The sequence below is a fragment of the Podarcis gaigeae genome (assembly GCF_964106915.1).
Source record: "Podarcis gaigeae genome assembly, chromosome: 13".
Lineage (NCBI taxonomy): Eukaryota > Metazoa > Chordata > Lepidosauria > Squamata > Lacertidae > Podarcis > Podarcis gaigeae.
The window spans coordinates 35,740,604-35,754,706 of NC_139689.1; the positions used below are offsets into that span (position 1 = coordinate 35,740,604).

A 14,103-nucleotide genomic window follows, 5' to 3' on the forward strand; every position below is an offset into this window, starting at 1 on the left:
GTCTCTGAGCTCATTAGGATGGTCTTGACATCATCAGGAAAGGAGATGTATACTTAAAGCCTGTATTAACAAATCTACAGCCTCCTAAAGTATATTATTCCCAGTTTAAGCCAAACGCTTTCACTAGAGATTAGTTAATAGGTTCAACTGATGGGTTAACAAGCAAATACCAACCCAAGAATATGCCACCCATCTGTAGATTTCTTACTCTTTTTACAGAGCTGCAAGTGTGTCCAACACTTCATCCAATCCCACTGACCAATCTCTACTCAGACAAGGCACAGTACAGATACTTCAGATACCGAACAATTTTATTTTTTTAATTGGTTTAAACACCAAAATCTGCAAAAGCCTCTCCAAGACAAGGCAGTGATCCTCCAAGGCTAACATTCTTCCTTAAGCTTTTGTGATACATACATTAAAATTTACAAAACTTCAAAAGTAGCTGCAAAAATACTGTTTTCAAATAGAAAATATAGTTTCCATCTCAGGTTCAAGAAAACCTTTTCAATGCAATCCAAAGGCTTAGCAAAAAGAAGAGTTGCTTTCATTTCTAATACTTTGCAATCAAGGCATCACCAGGTTTAAGGCCTTTCACAGTTGTGCTGTGGGGTGGGGTGGGGATGCGGGTGGCCTAAAATGTAAGTTTAAGTGAACCATGGGATCTTTGGAGTGTTCTGTGCATTAAAAAGTAGGGTTAAAGCTGAGTAGATCCCCCTGACTCATCAGCCAGAATTGTAGTAGTGTCAGACCTAACTGGACTGGCCAAATCATTACAATTAAAAAAAAAGGAAGGAAGTGGATTTGATATGCTAAGAGCTGCATTCCACCAGGGAACTTTAGACATTGTTCTGGCTTCAGCATCAGTTTCCTTTGCCAGAACTGTTGCAAGAAATCAACTCAAGAGGTCCACTGGAAAAGATGTCTGGGGAGTGTATGAAGGGGGAGGGGGAAAAGAGAGAACATTCCCTTATTCTTACTCCATAAGGGAAGGGAGTAAGACCTCAAAAAAGGCACACAAGTTGAATTTCTGTCAATTCAACTTCTAACTGTTACAGCATGATTGGAAGAGAAAATGCTTCTTTCAAGCATTTAGCTGTGTTCCAGTAATGCTAGTCTCATAGAGTGCAGGGCAGGATGCAAAATAATCTCTAGGTGTCTCATTCCCTGGAAACAGATTGCCCAGCACAACTCTTGCCCAGCAGCCATCTGCTAGAGCAGCGTACACCAGTTCCTCTGGATACATGTAAACCCTTTCATCCTCCCTAGTCTGTGGAAAGCCTGAGACACATCCTTAGGATAATTCAAAACAAAACAAAACAAAACAAAACAAAACAAAACAAAACAAAACATACATGAGCTCTTGCCTCACCCAGCAAGCAAACAAGAGGAGGAAAAACCCGGTAGCTTATAGTGTGTATATTCCATCAGATAAGATGAGGGGCTCTTTGGACATCGCAATAGCAGGACAGTGACATGAACTTGCAGGGAAACGAAGTGCTTTTAAGTACCAGGAGTCAAAAGGGAAAAAACTACTGCGGCTGCAGAAAAGTCCAGTGGCAGTCTGCATTTTTTAAGGCAGTTGCTGGAGGACTTGTGTCCTAGAAGTGCTCTGTTCTCTCCATTCCAAGGCACTCTTCTCCACAGGCCATGGCGGGACCACAGATTCATTTGGGGTCTGCCCCTCTGAGCTTCAGACAACCAGGGAGCTGTGGAAGAGGACCGTGTCTTCAGCCTGGTGCCGCTTCCAAGTCTCCAAGCTCAGCGGAGGAGATTTTGGGTTCTCGACGAAGTCGTCTCCCCTCGAGTCTTTCCGCAAACTGAGGACTGGGACCGTGTGAGTGGGCTGGCAGGAGGAGAACGTGCCCGGTGGCATGGGGCTGGGAGAGGAAGAGAAGTCTCTGAACAGGAAGTCCACACTGGGAATAAAAGGCTTCACCAGGCTGAATCGGCAAAAGGCAGAGCCAGTTGGGTTGAAGTGAACTTTGTTCTTATCGGGACAGGAGGGCAGGAAAGTCTGATCAGGGCTTGGAGGCCTGGAGAGGGAGAAACCACAAGGAGAAAGAGATGAGGAATGCAAGGATTGATGCCATCAACTGGCTGAGAGTTTCGACTGGTGGTTGTAAAGATCCTTTGCAGTGGGAACAGCAAGGAGGAGTGTGTGAAGGAAGAGAATCTTTGACGTTCCTCGTTTAGACTTTGGGACATGGGCGGGGAATCTGTGGTCCAACAACATCTGCAGGATCCAACTCCCATCAGCCCCAGCCATCGTGACTGATGGTTAGGAATGCTGAGGGCTGGTTGGTAGGTTGGATCATGATGTTCCCCCAACCCCTGTGGGCCACTCACAAATCAATCACTTGACATCACATTAGGAAAAGCATTCCTCCCTGCATCATTTGCTGTTTAACCTTTCAGCCAACAGGCTCTTATAGAAAGCCCAACTTTGGGCAGAGTTTGCTTTCACGGCCAGTCAGCTGATTGTTCTTGGCAAGTAGGGCTTGCTGTTAGTGCCAGTCAGGGGTACACTTTATTTCATTTGTCCCATACATATGACATCAGGTGCATGGGTGTGTATTTTGGGGGAAGCAGCCTCAGGGGCTAAATTTGGACCCCCTAATTTGGACCACAGGCCAGAAGTTTCCCAGGGCTGATCATGGAGGAGGTGGACTGCACTGTATAAGGCTGCAGTATCTCGGCCTGCTGTGTCCCTAGAGGCAAGTACCCTTCTCACTTACGCAGCTTCCTCAAAAGCCCGGATTTTCTCACAACCCTCCGGAGGTTCCCGCTTGAACACATAGGTGTGGTTGGGACGAGGAGACAGGGCAAAAGCAAGGACTGGAGAAGTGCTGCCGTTTTCTGGTGGAAGTGGGAAAGAAAAAGAGAAAGGCTTAAATGTGACAGAGACAAATGCAGAACCAGTAATGCTGTAATGCATCTAAATGTGGAAGAATCGTTTGCGTAATGTCCCATCCAGGTCATTGATTCTAAAGCTATTCTTGTTGCGCCTTCTGTACACTCAGCTTCCTGTTTCCAACTTCTCCCTTTACCACATTTTCCTGGTTTTCCTTCTTACACATTCAGGGGGCACTCCCAGAAACGCATCCAATATTTACAAGTCCTCCCTCCATCCTTTTCCCCTTCACTGGGCTCCACAAAGCATCACAGAATACAGTGGGCTTTTCCCTGCCCTTGCTGCCATAAAAAAAGAAAAGGTTACAAAACTAGCAGCCAGGTCCATATGTAAAGGAGAGATCATACGGCGGACGTATGGTGGGATTTTCACCATTTATCTTCATATAAGACCTGAGAAATTTGGTTTGATACACGTTACAGTCAGGAGGATTCTAAATGCCCAAATATAATTAGAACGGCAATTATTTAGGGATAAAAGATGTGAAATCCTGAATGAGCAGGGTCAGATTTGGAAAGAAGTTCAAGCCAATTAGACTGTGACCTTGTATAGGCACATCACACTGTTTGCGATCCCTAATATCCGTACTCTTCCCTTCAACTGGTTTGTGGACACTGATGATCCATGGAAAGGGAAGAGCAGGCTGGATCTTTTTATTTTAGGGTTTAATTGCTTTGAGTTAGCGATGTAGGGCAAGTCAGTAAAATGAGGTTCATGCTCCATTGCTTGCTTTTGGTTATCCTCCCCCACAATTCCAAGGCGAGTCTATGGGCATTGATGTGCTATCAGTTTTCTGGCAGGATTCAATCACATACCAGTAAATTTAGGTTGTGCAACTGAAGCCAATTTATTATTATTATTATTATTATTATTATTATTATTATTATTATTATTATTTATACCCCCCATCTGGCTGGGTTTCCCCAGCCACTCTGGGCGGCTCCCAACAGAATATTAAAAACTTCCCTAAATAGGGCTGCCTTTAGGTGTCTTCTAAAAGTCAGATAGTTGTTTATTTCCTTGACATCTGTCGGGAGGGCGTTCCGCAGGGCAGGTGCCACTACCTCTGCCTGGTTCCCTGTAACCTCACTTCTCGCAGGGAGGGAACTGCCAGAAAACGCTTGGAGCTGGACCTCAGTGTCTGGGCAGAACGATGGGGGTGGAGCCGCTCCTTCAGGATTGGGAGGATCTTGCGCCAAAAACAGCAACAACAAAAACCCACTTCCCTGAGAGATCTGACTTTTTGCAGTAAGCGTCTGGAAAATTGTGGGGAGACTTGCTTTGATGCAACGTCATCTACACAAACCAATCAGAGCGAAGGCTCATTCAATAACCAATGCCGTCTGACCTCCCTGCAAACCAATCAGGATGACTGTTCGATAAATAGTGATGCCTGAGGAGCACCCTATGCTGTCCTCCAGCTTCCAGGCTGTGTTTTCGTACTGTGGACGGGTGGGGGTCAAGAGGGTGGGGGGCAAACAAGGCCTGGAAAAACCTCTTTAAAAAATGTGCAACTTTCTAAGGCTCCCAACATGCCTCTTACTAGGCCCCCTTCTGGCTTACCTTTTCCCTTAGCTTCCACCAGCGGCTTATCCAGCACTCCGGGGGGAAGTTCCTCTGTTGCTGCTTGGGCAGGCGTGTGTGGGGACCGCCCAAAGGCAGCTGAAGGGGACGGAGAGAGAGAGAGGCTGCTGCAGCTGCTACTGCTGTGCTCCACCCGCAGCAGTAAGGCTTCTCTGGTGCTTCTCGGCAGTGGGGCTGGGGCTCTGTGGCCATCGGGGACATCCAGGATCTAGAAGGAAGACACTTCTTAAATTAATACTGGTTCACTTAGGGCCTTTTTACCCCAGCTCTTATTTCAGGGCAGCTACTGCAAGAGGGACACGGGTGGCGCTGTGGGTTAAACCACAGAGCCTAGGACTTGCCCATCAGAAGGTCGGCGGTTGGAATCCCCGCGAGGGGGTGAGCTCCTGTTGCTCGGTCCCTGCTCCTGCCAACCTAGCTGTTCGAAAGCACATCAAAGTGCAAGTAGATAAATAGGTACCGCTCCGGCGGGAAGGTAAACGGCGTTTCCATGCATTGCTCTGGTTCGTCAGAAGCGGCTTAGTCATGCTGGCTGCATGACCCGGAAGCTCCCTCAGCCAGTAAAGCGAGATGAGCGCCGCAAACCTAGAGTCGGTCACGGCTGGACCTAATGGTCAGGGGTCCCTTTACCTTTACTGCAAGATCAATGCATTTATTGGGAGGGGAAAAAACCCCAAGACCCTCTCCTGCAGCAGTGCAGGCATTTTGCTATAAACAGCTGTAGTTTGCCCTCCAGAGGAGACGTTGCACATCTGCTGTGACTCAAAGGCCAGCTATGGAGTGAGGGAAGGATGCAATGCAGCCCCAGAGTTCAAGAGAACCAAATCAAACATGTGCTTAAAGTGTGTTATGAACCTTTAGGTGTGGTCTGTTTCTAAGTCACGGGAGACGAGGTTACAACCGTAGGATTCCTCCAGCATTTGGAGATTTCTTTTAAAAATAAAATCACCATGCAAAGTCAGCGGCCCTCGTTGAGAACAAGGGGCTGGCTGTGGCTAGCTGCTGATGCTGTAGGTTCACCCTATCTGTACTTTAAAACAGCTGTAACTGTTTCTAGATGAGTGTTTGGAAATTTCAGTACAGAGAATTTCAGTGTACAGCTCAGGGTATGTCATGAATGGGAGCTTTGTATTCAACTAGTGGTGCAAAAGATGGCAAAAGGGGCCACAAAGGTGTGTTCTGCCCAGCAGAGTTTTGGGAACCAGCCGTAACTCACCCTGAGGAGCTCCTCATCTCCTTGCTCCTTTACAAACACTTCTTCCAGTTCTTGATTGAGACCATCGAGGCTGTTGTGCAAACAGGGGCTGATCGGCGCAACAGTCAGGGCTGGAAAGGGTGCAGGTGGGGAAACCTGAAACAAGGACATCCAGCAATGTAGTAAAACAAGCCACCGACACCTTTTTTGCAAGGAAAGTATTCTCTACAGCAATGGTTCTTTAAGGGTGTGGCGAGAATGGGAAGATTCAAGGAAAATCAAAGAAACATTTAAACATTTCAGTATAGTACAGTATAAAAAAATTCTTAATTTGCATAATATGGATAGGTTTCTTTCCAAAATCAAGCACAGCTAGCTGTTTCTTTTAATTTTCCAATGTATTTCTTATCACTAAAGAAACTGGGTGCGGCACGAGCAAATTTTTATTCTGAAAGTTTGAGACCCACTGCTCTACACAGCCAATCATGTCCTTCCCTAATACTGAGCTTTGAATGCTCTCTTCTTTGTTTGCCCAAGGGATATTGAGAGGTCAGGGGCTAGGGACCCCGCTGACGAATTCTACGAAACAGTAGTCAATATCCGGAATCACTGCTCAGTGTTGGACATCATATTTGCTGAATACACAAAGCTTCACAGCTTGTCTTTCATCGTACAAAGTCTGGTACCTCGCTTCAGTTAAAGATTTTCAGAGACTTTGAGACTAAAGATTTCATTTTGTACTTGTTATGGCTTGAAGGAATTCTATAAAGATTATCTATTGCGTATGTACATGGTCATCGTGTTGCCTAGGCATTGCTGACACTGGGCCATGTGGGCAGGGGCTACAACATCTGGAAGGGCACCGGTCAAGTAGGTGCATACTTAATAGGCCAGTTCCACCACTCTGGTCCATGCAACCCGTCCCTGACCCATCTGGCAATGTGCTCTCAAATGTCTCTCCTAAGTCCTGCTTCCTAATACCCTTCTAATCACATGCCTCTCAAACACTGAACCCTCTCCTTTTTTTGGTCCAAGGGATGCCGAGAGACCTGGATGCTGAGAAATGAACCTTGAATGCCTAGTTCAAAGGGCAGCTCAAGCACGACCACCTGAGCTTGGAGCAAGGCTCTTGACCTCCGCATACACAGCAGCCAGCACAGGCCAGTAGGAAGTGTGTGTGCGCCCCCCAAGTTCCTCGCATTGTTTTGGGTGGGGCTGAAGAGAACGGTTTTGCCCTCCCCCACCCTGCCAATGCAGCAGCAGAATTGAATACTTCAAACTCTTTCCCAAAAATAGCCTCGCGCTCGTCTCTTGCCAACAGTCCATCGACAGCTGGACCCTGTTTTCCTCTGGCCGGATGGGGGCAAACAAAGGAGAGGGATGCGGTGCATACCTTGGCGGGCGAGAGGACACTATGATCCCCCTGGACGGGGGAGATCTGGTCTTTCTCTTTGCTATTCCGGGCACCGAGTTTCGTTCTCTGGAGCTGCTGCTTCAGTTTGGCAATCTGGGGGATGAGAATGCAACCTGCATTTAGAAGAGGCAAAGGACCTCACAATTTCTTCTGCCCATGTGCAATGCATGACAAGCACAGGGGGCAACTTCTGCAAGGTGCCCTTCCAGTGCCGGCTTACAGCCATGGATTCGTAGAGTTGGAAGCGACCCTGAGGATCCTTTTGTCCAAATCCCTACAATGTAGGAAAATAAGCCGTTGTCCCATCATGCATGCAGGGATCGAACCTGTGACCTTGGCATTATCAGCACCATGCTCTAAGGCCAACCTTGGGCCTCCAGCTGTTTTTGGACTACAATTCCCATCATCCTTGACCAATGGTCTTGCTGGCGAGGGATGATGGGAGTTGTAGTCCAAAAACAGCTGGAGGCCCAAGGTTGGGGAACACTGCTCTAAGGAACTCAGCCATTTGGGATAACTTGCTGCCCAATTATCAGATCGTTCTGATAGGACCAGTCTTTCCTCTAAGGAGGTGTCACCTTTTTGAGGTGTTGTCTTTTAAGCAACTGGAAGTCACACAGCTAGGCCTGGCTTTCTGCAAACACAAGCCAGGGAAGCAGCAGCAGCAACAGCTGCTCTGCTTCCTGTGGGCAATGGAGGCCTCTTGTTCGCTCTGCAGGGGGCTCCCTCTGAAATCTGTGGGGCCGTTTCTGCTGTGAGGTTTTTTTTAAAACACCCACACAAACACAAAGAGCATCCTTTCGAAAGGAAGAGGCAACACCTAATGACCACTATTCATGGAAAAAACACACATATATATGTATGTATATGTATATATGTGTGTGTATGTACGTATGTGTATATATATATGAGAAACTCGATGCATCCAATGTGTTTACCATATAGCTTTTGCACGGGAAGAAACAAGCACTTTGAACTGTTTGAGAGAACCTACAGAAGGAGTTGGGAACATAGCTTATTCTCTAGGTGGCCTCTAATTTCCCTCACTGGAGAAGAGACACTGCCAGGTTTATTATATTTTGCCCTCAAAGATACTTATGTGAAATCCGTTGGGTGCATGAAACCTTGTTTAAAAAATAATAATCTCCTTTTTTATTTTGAGCTAGTTCCAAGGCTTCTGCTAGGCACTGTAAGCAATGCTGAGTTAATGGACCACTAGCCTGACGTTGTCTGCAGTGTATTGCCTCTTAGGGCAAATGGGGCGCTGCCCCACCCATCTCAGCCTGTCCTCAGCCAGCCCCTACTCCCTGCCTTCTTACTTACAATCATCACAGAGGGTGTCAGCTTACACCTCCCTATAGAACTCAACAAGGAGGATGGTAATAAAGGCAGAATCAGCTGGCTCTGGCTCCCCCTGCTGTTGGGTCCCTTGCCTTCACGTCCTACCAATACGCACTAGCCACTACTGCTTTTGGTGAGCGTGGTGCCTCCTCCCTGCCACTGCTTGTGAGGATCGCAAGCAGCATTCAGCAACAGCAGCAACAATTGGTTTATTACTATAAACCATGGTTTCCCAAACTTGGGCCTCCAGCTGCTTTTGGACTACAATTCCCATCATTCCTGTTTGCTGGTCCTGCAAGCAAGGTATGATGGGAGTTGTAGTCCAACAGGAGCTGGAGACCTAAGCTTGGGAAAGCCTGCACAGGGCCTAGTGGGAAGGTACCTTATTTGACGGAACTACCTGCCAATTTGTGTTATCTGTGAAGGACACTAATTCTGGGTTTCTGGGATGCTCAGTGCAGGCCAGTGGCCGAGTTTCCTTTGTGCACTGTGCTGTGCAGGAAACATCTTTTGGCTTGCTAAGCAGCTCTCTCACCTCTCTGCGGTGATCCACGCTACTCCACGAGGCAGAGCGCTTATGGGCAGCGGCTTTCCCCATCTCTGTTTCATGCCAGGACACAGGAGTCTGCAAAGAAGGGAGCAAAGCGTTCAGCAGAGCACGGCCAGTCCAAGCGAGTTCCAACACGGCAGTCTACTTTGCAAGAGTCATTCTGAAAACACGCCATTGGAGGGGGGAAGCGTCATGCCAAAGGCCTAATTTGTGGGACTTTGGAAAATGAAAAAAAAAAATATCACTTTCCTATGGGAACTAAGAGTACAACCACATTGTCATGCTACCTAGGAAACTCTGGCTGCTGCTCTCTGTGCATTTGGAATCCAGGGCAGAATGCTTGGCCGGCGTTTTCCTACACAACGACCTTGGTATAAAATGTCATGGATTACACAGGCCTGGATGGAAAAAGCCCAACTAAAACTTTCAAGAAAGATTTGCGAATGACTTTCTATGCCTTCACGTCTTCCTTGCAGAGTACGATAGCCAAAATTGACAAAGAGCTTGTGTTCCACACAAGTTGCTTTCAGGAAAATTATGCCCAGAAGTGTTCACAGAGGAAAACCTTAACTCAAGAAGAGTGTTCATCCACATTTCAGCCAGTGAAGTCCAAGTGGAGCTCCATACCACTTCTTTTCGAGGGAGAATATGCCTCCCACTAGGGCTGGGTGATATGGGACGCGGGTGGCGCTGTGGCTTAAACCACAGAGCCTAGGACTTGCCGATCAGAAGGTTGGAGGTTCGAATTCCTGTGACAGGGTGAGCTCCCATTGCTCGGTCCCTGCTCCTGCCTACGGTTTGGAGTCCGTATCGTGATTATCAGTTTCGTAATTTTCGACCTGGCAATATATTGCTCCTGCCAACCTAGCAGTTCAAAAGCAGGTCAAAGTGCAAGTAGATAAATAGGTACTGCTCCTGTGGGAAGGTAAACGGCGTCTCCGTGCACTGCTCTGGTTCTCCAGAAGCTGCTTAGTCATTCTGGCCACGCTGGCTCCCTCGGCCAATAAAGCGAGATGAGTGCCGCAACCCCAGAGTCGGTCACAACTGGACCTAATGCTCAGGGGTCCCTTTACCTTTACCTTAGGGTTGGGTGATATATCATCAAAAACCGGTTTGGAGTCCGTATCGTGATTATCAGTTTCGTAATTTTCGACCTGGCAATATATTGCAAATCTTGATGGGTGTGTGCTATACAAAAATCACCAAGTGTGAAAAACTGAAGCCCGCCAAGGCATCTCTCGATTCCTGCAACCCCTGTTAACTCTGGTGGCTCAGCTCTCCTCTGCCTCATACAGGGGGGCAGCAAAACACAAGAGCAGGTGCCAGCAAAAATCACATGAGAAAAACCACAAAGGCAACCAACACTTCTACATGGCACCATCCTTATTTCAGACATCGTGATATATCCGTGAGAACTCCGGGTATAAGACAGTATATAAATTCAATAAATAATAATAATAATATCTGTATTTTGTGATGTTTAGCTGGTGATATATCACAATGTCGTAAGCCAGATATCGCCCAGCCCTACTTCCCACGTAGCCCTGCAATAATATTTCCAGCAAACTTATAGGCTTCCATGCTTGGGTCTTTATTCAGGAACCGTAGTCCATCACGTCACAATGTCTCAGGGCAATTTAACACTGCATTTACACAAAGCAAACTCTTAAGAAAAATAAGCTGAATGCTACAAGCAAAATCCTAATAGATTCCAAGTAAAGATGCCAACGAAATTAGTTACTATAGGCAGAACATTATTCAAAGACTAAGGAAAAGCCTTATATTCATTTTATGACACCCAGCAGCTCTCATTCAATCTCTGTGACCTGCCTGGAAATTTATTAATATTATTTATTAAATTTATATACATTTATCAAAAGATCCCTGGGCGGTGGTACAACATTAAAACCACATCACAGAACATCGGTGATGAAAACATAATAAAAAGCATACTGATATAAAGCCTAATAATAAAATAGTCATCATCATAACAGTCCCACACTTTCACAGGCCATACATAGAGTATTTAATAGCCATGGGCCTGGGTACAGAGGAATGTTTTTGCCTGGCTGTTTGCCATGTAATGATGGTGCCAGGTGAGCCTCTCTGGGGGGAGCATTCCATAGATGGGGAGCCACCACAGAAAAGGCCCCTTTCTCTTGTTGCCACCCTCCGGACCTCTCTGGGATGGGGGGCATAGAGAAGGGCCTCAGGTGACAAACGAAGGGTCCGGGTTGGTTAGTACGGCGAGAGGCGATCCTTAATGGTGAGCATTGCACTTGTCTGTTTCCTGCTATTCAAGGGGTTTGCCATGCAAGCACTGCTGGCCTATGATATCAACGGCCCTCAAGGTGGGGCTGCACAGAAGCAAAGGAAGTGGCGGTGGCAGAATTGCCTAAGTTCGGGCAAGCGCTTGCAGACAAGTGGCTTGCCAGACCCCCAGCATCCAAGGCCCCACCTTACCCCCCATTTACAGGACAAGCGAGAGGACAGGCCACCCTGTCCAACAACCCAGATGGTTGGGCTGCTGGGACACGTTACGCTTCCATCTTGTTGGGCATGTTCCAAGACCAGTAGCAAATTAGCAATACTAGTGCAGAGAAAGCTATTACGGCCCAATCACCTTAGAGCTCTGCACTCAAGACCATGGTCTGGGGACATCTCTTTCTCCAGCTGCCAAGGCAGCAGAAGGGGCTTTTATATCAGCAAAACCGGCCTCCCTAGAAAGGCTGTTATAAAACAGGAAATCTGGCAGCCATTTTAAAAATGTTTTTTGTTTAAACAGCCCTGTTGAACAACCCTGGGAAGTTAGCTCGAACCGCTGCAAATCCTGACTGGTACAGCCCTTGCAAGTGGCGGGAGAGGAGTTGCAAGGGGCAGGACCTAGACATTTTGTGGAACTGTAGAATGCCAATGACTCCCCCCTGGCCCCCACTTCATGCCAGGAAAAAATGTGCCCACAAGTGTTGATGCGGAGCCAAGAGTTGCCACCCAACCCTTCAGCAAAGCTTTTCGGGAGCAGGAGCAAATAGCAACCGCCACTCGAGGTATTTTTAAAACCTCGAGATAAACCCTTATCTTTCAAGTTACGAAGTGCCGGTCACAAGGGGGAAATTCCACCCATGCCGCCGGTGTGGGGGAGGCTAACCCCCCCCCCCACGCATGGCAGCGACGTCTCAAAAAACTATTTGCAGGTGAAACTGCTGCACCTTGGTGCAAGCTTCCTGCCCCGGCTGCAGGAACGGCTGAGCTGCCTTGCCTGGAAACCCCACATCATGTTGCAGCGGAGAGCCCAGAAAGCTTTGTTTTATTTTGCTTCGTTGCTGAAATGCACATCAGCCGGCAGATTTCATGCCTGTCTTGGGCTCAAGGAAAGCTGTAGGCGGCCTCCATTCCTAAAGTGTACACAAGAGCTTTGAGGAGTATATGGAACAAAACATTGCTCTAAAAAGAATATGTTGATATGCATGGATTAAGTATGTAAAGTATCAGTGAGAACAATAATTAGAAGTGGCCATAAGAGATGTATTGTCCAAAGAATGCAATGACAGTATTTAAATTTGACCTAAAGGAAGTTGAGTTGTGGTGGAGGGAAGTCATGGGGGTATGTAGCGTTTATGTTACAGAGAACCAGGCAGAGGGCCTTCTTGGTAGTGGCACCTGCCCTGTGGAACGCCCTCCCACCAGGTGTCAAAGAGAAAAACTACTAGCAGACTTTTAGAGGACATATGAAGGCAGCCCTGTTTAGGGAAGCTTTTAATGTTTGATGCATTACTGTATTTTAATATTTTGTTGGAAGCCACCCAGAGTGGCTGGGGAAGCCCAGCCAGATGGGTGGGGCATTAATAATAACAATAACAATAATAATGTTTACAGGGTAGGGGTACATGTATTTTCTTTAGTTTAATTTTGTATTAGTATTTGTTTACTTGATTTTAATTTTCTGTAACATTTATTAATAAATAAATAATAAAATAATAAATAAAATGTGCACAAGATCTGGCTAGGGGGTGGAGAGGGAATGTGGGGCAGGAGAGAAACAACCCCCCCCCCCAAGCTGCAACTCTTGGTGCTGCTGCCAAGGGGGAGGCCTGGCTTTGAGCACCCTGCCCCTGCAGGCCCAGCCTTCTGCCATGAGGCAGGAAGTTTCCAAACACGTTATTCTAGTGGTGGCCAAACAGCTTCCGCCGAGCAGGAGAGAAGGGGAGGGAAGTGCTTTGAGAAGACAATCACAAGGTCTGAAACCACAAGGTCAGATAATCTGCAGGGAAGGGCGTGCCTCTCGAGTCTCATCCCCAAGGCTATAAATATAAATAAATCCTTTGTCTTCACAGCAGAAAGCCAGCCACAGCACCCACAGAAAGGCAGGAGGTTTGGGAGGCTCTGTTGAAACGTTAAACCAGCTCTTGCACACAAGAGGAAAAAAGGATTTCAGGCACTCGCTTCACCTGCGACCTGAGCTTGCGCAGTCTGCCCCAAGATCCCCACGCTCCCCCTATGGCAGAGAGGCGGCAAAGTGGGCGCAGCACCAGAACGGCAGGCTGCACAAAGAATGTGCCGGCCTTGGGCTAGGGAGACTCGGGTTCAAGTCCTCGGCTGGCCCAGGCTCTGAACGGAGCTTATCTAAAAGGGTTGTTGCAAGGATGAAAATGGGGCAATCCCCAAGTTCCTTGGTCTGGGGCAGGTTCAGTAAGGAAGCCTTTGTGGTTGTCCAGACTGGCTGCGCGTCTTGGCTAAACCAACATTACAGTCACTGTGCAAGGGCTACCCTAGACCTGCCTTGCACAGGTGGACTTGCATAGCTCTGATCCAACCTCTTCTGTAAGGGTCATAGGTCAGGACTAGAGCAGCTACTTTTCATGCAGAAGGTCCCAGGTTCCATCCTCGTCTTCTCTACCTAAGCTTGGGAAGACCCACATCAGAAAAGCTTTGCAGGATGCTGCCAATCAGTGTTGGCAATACTAGATGGACTACAGGTCCGACTCAATCTAAGGAAGCTTCCCATGTAGAGTGTTACCTCGGTTTAAGTACTTAATTCGTTCCAGAGGTCCGTTCTTAACCTGAAACTGTTCTTAACTGTTCCACGCCGCCAGAGCATGATTTCT

At 47.4% G+C, this 14,103-nt stretch overlaps 1 protein-coding gene across 3 annotated transcripts in view; it reads right to left on the reverse strand.

The window, feature by feature from the left end:
• Positions 1–293: 293 nt before the first annotated feature.
• Positions 294–14,103, reverse strand: part of FAM117A (family with sequence similarity 117 member A) — a 40,443-nt gene continuing 26,633 nt past the window's right edge. For all 3 annotated transcript variants that reach the window (XM_083709664.1, XM_083709662.1, XM_083709663.1), the window contains exons 3-8: positions 8,984–9,073; positions 7,087–7,200; positions 5,715–5,849; positions 4,478–4,706; positions 2,739–2,859; positions 294–2,036 (exon numbers count right to left, since the gene is read on the reverse strand). In XM_083709664.1, coding sequence (XP_083565790.1) covers positions 1,694–2,036; positions 2,739–2,859; positions 4,478–4,706; positions 5,715–5,849; positions 7,087–7,200; positions 8,984–9,073 — 1,032 coding nt within the window. In that variant the 3' untranslated portion in view covers positions 294–1,693. The remainder of the gene's footprint in view (positions 2,037–2,738; positions 2,860–4,477; positions 4,707–5,714; positions 5,850–7,086; positions 7,201–8,983; positions 9,074–14,103) is intronic.